The sequence below is a fragment of the Hyla sarda genome, chromosome 12 (assembly GCF_029499605.1).
Source record: "Hyla sarda isolate aHylSar1 chromosome 12, aHylSar1.hap1, whole genome shotgun sequence".
NCBI lineage: Eukaryota > Metazoa > Chordata > Amphibia > Anura > Hylidae > Hyla > Hyla sarda.
In genome coordinates, this window is record NC_079200.1 from 41,103,305 (window position 1) to 41,115,349 (window position 12,045).

The window sequence follows — 12,045 nt, forward strand, 5'->3', positions numbered from 1 at the left end:
CCAACCTGTGGCTGTCCAACTGAGATGTCAAACTCCTGAAACTCCTAGCATGATCCAACAGACTGTAGCCATTAGAATATAGGAGATGTTGTAGTTTCACCATAACTGGACAGCCACATCTTGCAGATCACAATCATAGAGAAATGCGTGTTTGTAAAGATTATTTGAAATTTGACATATAACATTTTAATAGAAAGGCCCATCAGATTAGCAGAGCTTTGCTTTGATTGCTATGCTATGTGAGATTTTTTAGCAACTGGTGCTATGTGGGTTAGGATGTTTTATGGAGAATCCATAAATTCTGGAATTTAGTTGTGGTCCAAGCGATTCCATGATGCAAACTTCTAAACCTTATCTATAGCATATCAGAATTTCATTCATGGATGCATTTCCCATTGAATGATTGCCCCAAACGAGATAATATGAAGGTCACAGAATAAGTAACAAGTGCCTGAAAAAATGGCACTATAAATTTAAAGACTCTTGTAAAAATTAAAGTTTTCTCGAAGGTTATCTTAAAGCGTGCCTGCCCACTACTCAGTTAACTATTTAGGCTAAGCTGGAATGTTTACATGAAGAATAGCATCTTTTATGGCCATTATATAGTTTTTTTTATGGCAGTTACACCAGTTTTCCCTTCTACCGGTTCATCTCTAATGTTCACTTATCTCTGAGCTAGTGAGTATAGCCTAACTGCTATGATGTCTCCTATACACTGCAGACCCAGATGAAGGGGTACTGCTTTTCTATATATACATAGCACACTCTCAGAAGCAGCAGTAATAGCAGCATGGAGGACATTATAGAGTAGCACTGAGCAGTGTTAGCAGTGAATTTATCACTGGAGTGATATATAACACAAGAGTTTTTAGCAGCTTCTCAATGTGTTTCTCTGCCTTTTTCTTCCTCTGCAACTAGCTCCTCTTACCTGTTATCCTATTCATAGACTTCCATGTGCAGCTGATACCTCCCATAACACCTTCCCATTGAAAAGGCAAGAAAACACACTTTGCTTTTTTTTTTTTTTACAATTCCTTGAAGGTTTTTATATTTACAAGAAATGTTTTTTTATATATATCCCACAGAAACATTACAGGACAAAAGAGGACACAGCTTTTGACATAGGTAAACCCCTATGAAATACCAAGCAGGGATAACTTGTAGGATCTCAATAAACAGGGCACATAAGTCTTATCTTAATGTAAGATTAGGTATTATTCCATTCCTCATGTACTGTAGATATAATCTAAAACATGCAATCCATCCATCATTGACATGACCAACGAATATGTGAAACTTATAATAATAATAATAATTGACCGGTGGCCAGAGTAAGGTGCCACCACCATGCCAGTCAGGAGATAGAACCAACGAGCAGAGCTGCCAAGGCTGGCTGGCAGTCTAGAGCCACTGTGAGCTCCTTGATGCAGATTACTCGAGGGCTGTATCTGCTAATGAATGGTTTTGTGCAGGTCAATCTAATGCCCGGCAGGGTGGCATCTTTAAGTACAGAGATGTCAAACCTTACAGATCCAAATTAATTGAGGTTTGCAAAACGTGGACATAAATTTCTGGGAAAAAAACATTATTTTAGCATTAAAGTGTTACTTTTTTAATTAGCAAGTCTCTAGGTACGCTTTTAGGATGCTGCTGCTTAATCTGATTGATTCTCTCTTCAAATGGAAAAAGTCACAATACGACAGGCCTAAGGTAGGGAACACAGAGCGTACTGAAAGATTGTCCTGTACACCCAATATATATAGGTTTTTTAGTCTGTGGGGGAAGCTTTTGTGTGACTCATTCTCTTTCTTTAACACTCTGTATATAATTACAAGATTTATTTGGGAGTTCTAGAAATGCACAGATTGAGGTAGAAGGGAGAAATAACGCTGGGGGCTATTTGGATTCATATAGGCACAAGAAACAAATATAGGTCTGATGAAAGAAACTGGAGAAGCCATATTGGAGTAGTGACTTTAAAATGAGTTAGATGTTGACATTTACAAGCTGGATATAATTGTGAGATATGGCAGTGGGGTAACAGCATCATGACTAATACAAGCTTACTAGAGGCCCAGGGAGCTATTTAGATGACAATATATTTTCATGTGAGGGTGGGAATACGGAAATTAGGTTTGCCAGGTGGGTACTAACGTAAGTGATGGGGTTAGCATAAATGTGATATTAAGTTTGTTGCAGGGATTCAGTCGTAAGGGTTTGAAGGAAATATAAGAGTTGGAATTGGAGAAGAATAGTCTTCGAGGAGAAACACAAAAAGGTCTGAGATATGCAAACTTGAAACTGATATATTCTGGCTGATGACTGCCAAGAAGCATGAAGGTTTTACATTTATTAGATGTAGTACAAAGACAGGATCTTGATTCATGATGGAGAAATGTACCCAGAGCTCTTGGTTGGGTTCTACAAGCACAAAATACCGTATAGTGAAAAATAGATGAATTAGGCTTAGCGAAGATGGTAGCATGATACTTGTTGGAAGGAATATGGCACTTGAAGACATAGGGTATGTTGATGATACACAAAACTTTAAATGCATACATGTGGCTTAAAGAGTATTTACATAGAATAATAGATGGAGTATGAATACAAGAACAGAAGGTGTTAAAGGCATGACGTTTGCTGGAGATATTTTGGCACCTAATTAGATGGAGGTATATATATCAATGGAAAAGCAAAGGAAGGTGTACCAAATCGTAAGTCTATGAAGATGGTTGTATGACAGAAGTATTACCCTGCATTTTTACTCTATCCATGAGCTATTCTGATGCTTATTGAAATAATGCCTATAGCGTAATGATGGACTAGGAAATTATATCTGACACACCAAGGCAATTCTGAACCGATGTTGAAAGGAGCTTGACAGGTAAGGAAAATTAAAAATGACTTCATAAAATTGCATCAGCCATTTTAAGAATGGGCTTTGAATGGAAATGTGGCCTCAAATGAGGACTAGGGGCATGAGTGAAGTTAGGCCAGGAGTACAGTAGTGAGGTTTTATTGAACAGCTACACAGTGAAGCATGGGAGATGGCACAGGAGTAGTCAGGTACACAAGAGAGGTGTTGTATAAGCAATGGGGGGGAGCAGCTGCACAATCCCAAGCACATCTTGTGCAATGGAGGGGATTAAAGTGTTCCATGCAGCCGACCCACGCTTTTCTCTTGGGCTCCTTCCTCCCCGACAGTGTAGGTGTAGTTAGGGGTAGTCCAGAGTACATGTTTCTCAATCTGAATAAATGATGAAGCCAGAGAAGGTACTGTATTTGTTGTTATTGCCTCCATGAGCTTTTCCACCATCCAACTTTATGTAGACTTCATCTCCGGCATCCAGGTGAAGGATCACGCTGTTACTGGCATAATCATAATTCTGATCTGCATCTTGAGCAATGGCACTGGCACGGACCTAAAGGAGAATAACAAAAGAGTGTGAAACAATGCTTAATCGAGAGAGACATTATTGGATTGTTTGAGTTTTGGGCAGCGTTTGAACACACACATGTTGCTTGATATTCATCAATGTAAAGATGAAAATTTGGGCCCCCGAACTGCCCAGTTGTGCAGGTCTGGTATACGGCATCAATATTTAATTGTTAGAAGTTTGATCCTCTGGACCTTTACCATGTACCATAAGAAAAAGGCCAAATCCGGTTCACCTGCACTAAATTGAATGCACAGTTATAGTGCGCGTAAACCAGATTAAAATGAGGTATAACTAACCTGGATCCATGGTCGAGTTCCAGAGATAGACCTGTTATAAGCCAGCATTGCTAATATGTTTATCACTGGCTTTGTGCAACGAAGGCGGGACCTGGCATACCCAGTATCCCTGCCTCTCCTGTCCTCAACAAGCTTCTAGATAGTTTTATGAGCATCAGCGTAAAAGTTTGTTCAGGATAGTAGAGAAAAGGGCTGGATACAGACTTGTCAAGGTAGCTTCTCTGACAAAACTTCACTGGTTACTGTACTGGTCACTAAAATATTAGTGGATAAACTAAGCAAAAAATGTATAAAGACCAAGCAAGAACAAAAATGCTTTCAAAGGTGTCCGAAGCCTTTAATAGGGTTACCAGAAATACTTTAAATTAAACAGTAATTAAGATGCAGTCAACATGGATCTGTGCTAACTGCAATATACTCATAGGGGGGTATTTATCAAAACCTGTGTAGAAGAAGAGTGGTGCGGTTGCCCATGGCAACCAATCAGATTGTTTCTTTCATTTTTCACAGGTCCCACAAAAGTGAAAGAAGAAATCTGATTGGTTTCCATGGGCAACTGCACCACTCTTCCTCTGTACAGGTTTTGATAAATATCCCCCATATTCTTTTAGGTTGCCTCATGTTTTATGGCTGCACTGGTAAACCTGCATTGAGAATGGAGTTAGACCAGAAGAACACTTAATAGGTCTTATTTATTTGTCAACAAGTAAAAGTAAATGCAGAGTTTGGTTTAAAACAAATTAAATGAAATCTGAAAATAATAAACTAATTAGATGATCTGACAAGATGCAATTACCACGTCCTTTAATCTTACAAAAATCCATCAAAATAATGTTAAAATTGCAATGAGACAGAAAAATCTGATTCCACTTTAGACATCAGAAAGCCAATATTTTTTTGCGCACTTGGAGGCAGACGGACCCTTGACTCTTCAGTCTCTGAATACTGCAGCTATCGGTATTGGAAATCAATGACTGTACACTGAGTATATTGCCCTCGAGGGGTTAATGATGAATCCCTCTATTTCTAGTGGAAGTGCGTCGCTATTGTGACAGGACAGAGGCACATGTGAGGTGAGACACCGACTCCTAACACACAAGCAGCAGCACAGGTGTATTAATAAGGAGAATAAACAGCTCACTGTGCTTGTAATTAATGTCTCCAGTCACCGGCTTGCCTGCCAAGAACTAAAGAACGAGAGAAAGCGGCAGCGAGAAGGAAGAGGAGTATGTGACTCATTAAAAGTGGCAGTCCCCCCTGCTGAAAAATAATCCTTGTTTTTCTACTAGACAACAAAATGTCTGCTGTAACAAGCCATTGAGACAGTTTCGGATGACTATTGGATGGAACCTGTACACAAATGGCCAATACCCAACAGATATCTGGCAATAAGATGATCAGTTAGGTTGTATCATTAGGAATCATGAGCCATAGTTGGGATTGCCAATTGATAACCAGCATACCTTGGTTAAAATAAGCAAAAAATCTTTTCAGTTGGGGTTTGCTTTTTAGCTGAACCCCCATGAACCATGGACTGCCTCTAAGATTGCAAAAAAAGATAGGAAAGAGGCATAGCTGTGACAATGTGGATGGAATGTCACAACTAAAAATGCAAAAGTAGTGGAGACTTTCTCACTATAACATTTTGCATTTGCTTATAATTCATGGTTGCGAAGTTGGATTTCTTATTGGTATTTCAATGTTGTCTCATGATTAATAAAGATAAAAGTTGGCAACTAATGTCTGCCAAAAATGTGATCAGCCAGTTTGGATTTTCTTAGCCGTGGCGAACTAAAAAGACAAGATTGGCCAAAGGTCTCTCACTTCACCCATGCCTATTGTGAGTTTTCAATGGGTTTCTGCTTCTTGGTTCAGACTGCTGAAACGCCACAGCGGAATTCCGCCAGCAGAAAGTAAGTCCGTTCAAATAATCAACATGTACATTCTTTTGGTAGAATTCTGCAGGGAATTCCACTGACTGAATGTCCGCTTGCAAAGGACACTGCCGATACTTCAGCAGTAGGACCATGTTGGCATTGCTATCTCCATAGATCTCCCAGCACAATTCCGCTGCAGCGATTCAGCAAGCTAAACAGAGCCTCAGAATCCCACAGAGCATCATAATCCCATTGAAAACAAAGGGACTCGAGGAATTCGGCTGCAGAATTCCCCCAGTAAAATGTCTGCACTGTGGATGAAGTCTTTGTCCAATGAAGCATTCGAAAACGCCCACCCATCCATTGGAATTCCACTGGTTGAATGTCCGTAGTTTGGACGAGACTTAGTCATGTTGGTGCATTCTGGCCAATCCCATGTGTATGGCAAGCTTTATTTTTCAGCAAATTATCTTAAGTGACAGTGGTTCTTAAGAACATTCAGAGGCCCATCTAAGTAAAGTGGACCTTCATGTATTGTATTCTTTTTAGCATGTCATGTGTATGGCATATACAGGGCCCAAATGCTAAATTTGGTTTAGTTACGTTATGTCATGTTCACTCTTGCACCTACTATAGCTATGTCTCTTGTTGCTCTTCTGAGCAAAGTAGGTGAAGAGATGCTTCACTTTTTGTCTATCACTTCTTTTGGAACTTTCAGAACTTTCCATTCCTCTATGTATCTGTAGATATAGGCTATCTAGACAAAAACAGAATGGGCAAGAATACTTCAAGGACACAATCTGAAGACAATAGGGGAGACTTATGACAACCAGTGGAAAGAAAAAAGTGACAATGAAAGTAGCCGCAAATGAGAATCCAGCTTATTTGTTTTTTTCAGAGGCCTTTTGAAAATGTAAGAAGAATTTTGATAGTTGCTCCACGTTTCTACCAGTTTTCATACATCACCCCCATTGATCCACCTCACATCAAATAAAATTCATACCACTATGATGTCCAGTGCTGTTAACAATTGGATCAGATAGGGCATTTAGGGATCATCCACGCTCACAACGGACATTACATTTAAAATTCTTGGGAATTCTGAGTGGATTTCACTTGCAGCAGCCTCCATTTGATCTTAAGGGAAGGCTGCTGCTCAGTTCCATAGCAGAACTTCCAATAAGTAATTTGATGGTGGAATCTGCCCAGAAAAGGGGTTAATTTTGGCTGCAAATTCCTTGTGAAATCATCGCTGGTTCCGGGCGGTGTGAATCCACTTGCATAACTTGCTTGCAGAATTTCCTTAGTTTAAACATAAACTTTGACGCCATAGGCCACGTTAAAGGGGTACTCCAGTGGAAAAAACATTTTTCAAATCAACTGGTGCTAGAAAGTTAATCCTTTAAAGGGGTACTCCGGTGAAAAACTTTTTTTTTAAACAGATTTGTAAATTACTTCTATGAAAAAATCTTACTCCTTCCAGCACTTATTAGCTGCTGAATACTACAGAGGAAATTCTTTTCTTTTTGGAACACAGTGCTCTCTGCTGACATCATGACCACAGTGCTCTCTGCTGACATCCCTGTCCATTTTAAGAACTGTCCAGAGCAGCATATGTTTGCTATGGAGGTTTTCACCTGCTCTCGACAGTTCCTAAAATGGACAGAGATGTCAGCAGAGAGCTCTGTGTTCCAAAAAGAAAATAATTTCCTCTGTAGTATTCAGCAACTATTAAGTACTGGAAGGATTAAGTTTTTTTTAATAGAAGTAATTTCAAAATTTGTTTAACTTTCTGGCACCAGTTGATTTAAAATTTTTTATAATATCGTATATACTCGAGTATAAGCCGACCCGAATATAAGCCGAGGCCCCTAATTTTACCCCAAAAACCCAGGAAAAGTTATTGACTTGACTATAAGCCTAATGTGGGAAATACATAATCCCCCCCATGTAATTATCCAGACCCCCGTCATCATCCCCCCCTTAATCATCACCGCCTGTCAATCCCTTCCCCAGTGGTCTTCAACCTGCTGACCTCCAGATGTTGCAAAACTACAACTCCCAGCATGTAGTTTTGAAACCTCAGCCGACAGCCATCGGCATGCTGGGAGTTGTAGTTTTGAAACCTCTGGAGGTCCGCAGATTGAAGACCACTGTAGCCTTTGTCATCACCCCCCCCCCTTCATCATCACCGCCTGTCAATCCCCTCATCAGTGGTCTTCAACCTGCGGACCTCCAGATGTTGCAAAACTACAACTCCATGCATGTAGTTTTGAAACCTCTGGAAGTCCGCAGGTTGAAGACCACTGTGGCCTTCGTCATCATCCAGCCCCCCCCCCCTTTTGTTTTGTACTCACCTCCCCTCGGCGGGAAGATAGGGTGAGCTAGTCTGGGCCATCTATGCTGCAGGGACCGTCCGGTGGGGATGGTTAGTCGTTGCGGGCTGTCCATTTTCACCGGGGGGGCCTCTTCTCCGCGCTTCGGGCCCGCAGTAGTGACGTTGCCTTGACGACGACGAAGAGGCCCCCCCCGGTGAAAATGGACAGCCCGCAACGACTAACCATCCCCACCGGACGGTCCCTGCAGCATAGATGGCCCGGACCAGCTCACCCTAATGTCCCGCCGAGGGGAGGTGAGTACAAAACAAAAGGGGGGGGGGGCTGGATGAAGACGAAGGCCGCAGTGGTCTTCAACCTGTGGACCTCCAGAGGTTTCAGCATTACAACACCCGGGCTTGCATGGAGTTGTAGTTTTGCAACATCTGGAGGTCCGCAGGTTGAAGACCACTGATGAAGGGATTGACAGGCGGAGAGTTCACTCGAGTATAAGCCGTGGAGGGCGTTTTCAGCATGAAAAATCGTGCTGAAAAACTCGGCTTATACTCGAGTATATACGGTAATAATGTTTTCCTCCGGAGTACCCCTTTAACCCTTTTTGCACTTTAGTTTTTTCCTCTCATAACCCTTTAAATTTTGCACCTAAAAATCTATATGATGGCTTATTTTTTGTGCCAGCAATTCTATTTTGTAATGACATCAGTCATTTTACCCAAAAATCTACGGTGAAACGGAAAAGAACATCATTGTGCGACAAAATTGAAGAAAAATGCCATTTTGTAATTTTGGGGGCTTCCATTTCTACACAGTACATTTTTCGGTAAAAATGACACCTTCTCTTTATTCTGTAGGTCCATACGATTAAAATGATACCCTACTTATATAGGTTTGATTTTGTCGTACTTCTGGAAAAAATCATAACTACATGCAGGAAAACGTATACGTTTAAAGTTGTCATCTTCTGACCCCGATAACTTTTTTATTTTTCCATGTACGGGCCGATATGAGGGCTCATTCGTTGCGCCGTGTTCTGAAGTTTTTAGTATGTATTGATCAGACCTATTGATCACTTTTTATGAATGTTTTCATGATATAAAAAGTGACCAAAAATACGCTATTTTGGTCTTTGGAATTTTTTGGCACGTACGCCTTTGACCGTGCAGTTTAATTAACTATATATTTTTATAATTCGGACATTTCCACACCCGGCGATACCACATATAGTTATTTTTATTTACACAGTTCTTTTTTAATGGGAAAATGGGGTGATTCAAACTTTTATTAGGGAAGTGGTTAAATGATCTTTTTTTTCCACTTTTTTTTCCCACTTTTTTTTTTTGCAGTGTTATAGATCCTATAGGGGGCTATAACACTGCACACACTGATCTTTTACATTGATCAATGGTTTCTCATAGGAAACCATTGATCAATGATTCTGTTCCTTGACTGCTCATACCTGGATCTCAGGCACTGAGCAGTTATTCGGCGATCGGACAGCGAGGAGGAAGGTAGGGACCCTCCTGCTGTCCTGTAAACTGTTTGGGATGCCGCAATTTCATTGTGGCGATCCCGAGCAGCCCCTCGAGCTAACCGGCAATAGTTTACTTTCACTTTGGACGCGGCGCTATTAGCCACGGGTCTCGGCCGTTGCTAGGTGCCGGGCTCGACCTGCTATGACACGGTGTGGCCCCGCGATATAGACAGGGAGTGGGTGGAGGGCATACAGGTAGTCCCCCGTCCCGAACAGGTTAAGGATGAGAGCATTTTTTGCACATCTTACCTCTGTCACTTTAAGCATTAATAACTCTGGGATGCTTTTCCTAATCATTCTGATTCCAAGACTGTTTTTTCGTGACATATTCTACTTTATGTTAGTGCTAAATTTTTGTCGATACTTGCATCATTTCTTGGTGAAAAATCCCCAAATTTCATGAAAAAATAGAAGATTTTGCATTTTTCTTCTAACTTTGAAGCTCTCTGCTTGTAAGGGAAATGGACATTACAAAATTTTTTATATTGATTCACATATACAATATGTCTACTTTATGTGGGCATCATAAAGTTGACATGTTTTTACTTTTGGAAGACATCAAAGGGCTTCAAAGTTCAGCAGCAATTTTCAAAATTTTCACAAAATGTTTAAAGGGGTACTCCACCCCTAGACATCTTATCCCCTATCCAAAGGATAGGGGATAAGATGTCAGATCGCCGCTGTCGTGCTGCTGGGGAGAACCAGGATCCCCGCTGCGGCACTGCGCTATCATTACAGCACAGAGCAAGTTCGCTCTGCACGTAATGACGGGCAATACAGGGGCCGGAGCATCGTTACGTCATGGTTCCGCCCCTCGTGACGTCACGGCCCGCCCCTTTCAATACAAGTCTATGGGAGGGGGCGCGGTGGTCGTCACGCCCCCTGCCATAGACTTGCATTAAGGGGACGGGCCGTGATGTTACGAGGGGCGGAGCCATGACATCATGCGGCTCCGTCCCCTGTATCACCCGTCATTACGCACAGAGCGAACTCGCTCTGTGCTGTAATGATAGCGCAGTGCCGCAGCGGGGATCCTGGGCTTCCCAGCAGTGGGATCCCGGCGATCTGACATCTTATGCCCTATCCTTTGGATAGGGGATAAGATATCTAGGGGACAACTGCAGTGGTACACATTTATATATGCCCATGCCCGGGCCTCAAAAATAAACAAAATAAACTCATATATACCTTCCTACGAGCCCCCGTTGGTCCGGCACAGGCCTCACGGTCCGGCAGTACTGACGTCATTCCACTTCCTGGGGACGGGGACGCCGCAGAGCCGTCGGCGTATCATCGGCCGTAAAAATGTCCCGCCCTGGCCTGTGATAGGCTGAGACCACTCTCATGTAAGAATCCGGCTAGAGCTCCTTACATGACAGTGGGCTCAGCCTATCACCGACCGGGTGGGACATCGCTACGGCCGGTGATACTCCTACGGCTCTGCTGCGTCCCCAGGAAGTGGAATGAAGTCAGCACTGCCGGACCGTGAGGCCTGTGCAGGACCAACGGGGGCTCGTAGGAAGGTATGTATGAGTTTATTTTGTTTATTTTTGAGGCACGGGCATATATAAATGTGTACCACTGCAGTTGTCCTTTAAAATCTGAATTTTTCAGGGACCAGTTCAGTTTTGAAGGGGATTTGAAGGGCCTTCATATTAGAAATACCCCACAAATGACCCCATTATAAAAACTGCACCCCTCAAAGTATTCAAAATGAAATTCAGAAAGTTTGTTGACCCTTTAGGTGTTTCAAAGGAATAGCAGCAAAGGGAAGGAGAAAATTCAAAATCTTAATTTGTTTACACTCCCATATTTTTTTAGACCCAGTTTTTGAATTTTTACAAGGGGTAATAGGAGAAAAAGCCCCCCAAAATTTGCTACCCAATTTTTCTCTAGTAAGGAAATACTGTTCTGTGGGTGGACTAGAGGGCTCAAAAGGGAAAGAGTGACAATGGGATTTTGGAGAGTGAATTTTTCTGAAATGGTTTTTGGGGGGCATGTCACATTTAGGAAGCCCCTATGGTGCCATAACAGCAAAAAAACCACATGGCATACTATTTTGGAAACAGCACCCCTCAAGGCATGTAACAAGGGGTCCAGTGAGCATTAACACCCCACAGGTGTTTGACGACTTCTCGGTAAAGTCGAATGTGTAAATTAAATTGTTGGGTTTTTTTTCCACTAAAATGCAGTTTTTTCCCCCCCAAATTTACGATTTTTACAAGAGGTAATAGGAGAAAATGCCCCCCAAAATTTGTAACCCCATTTCTTTTGAGTATGGAAATACCCCATATGTGGATGTCATGTGCTCTTCTGGCGCACTACAGGGCTCAGTAGAGAAGGAGTCACATTTGGCTTTTGGAGAGAGAATTTTGCTGAAATGGTTTTTGGGGGGCATGTCGCATTTAGGAAGCCCCTATGGTGCCAGAACAGCAAAAAAACAAAAAAAAAAAACACATGGCATACTAGTTTGGAAACTATACCCCTCAAGGAACATAACAAGCAGTACAGTGAGCCTTAACACCCCACAGGTGTTTGATAAATGTTCATTAAAGTGGGATGTCG

At 41.9% G+C, this 12,045-nt stretch overlaps 1 protein-coding gene across 1 annotated transcript in view; it reads right to left on the reverse strand.

The window, feature by feature from the left end:
• Nucleotides 1–1,032: 1,032 nt before the first annotated feature.
• C1QL1 (complement C1q like 1) overlaps nucleotides 1,033–12,045 on the reverse strand; it is a 111,766-nt gene continuing 100,753 nt past the window's right edge. The window contains exon 2 of the mRNA XM_056547758.1: nucleotides 1,033–3,422. Within this exon, the coding sequence (XP_056403733.1) occupies nucleotides 3,243–3,422 (180 nt within the window). The 3' untranslated portion in view covers nucleotides 1,033–3,242. The remainder of the gene's footprint in view (nucleotides 3,423–12,045) is intronic.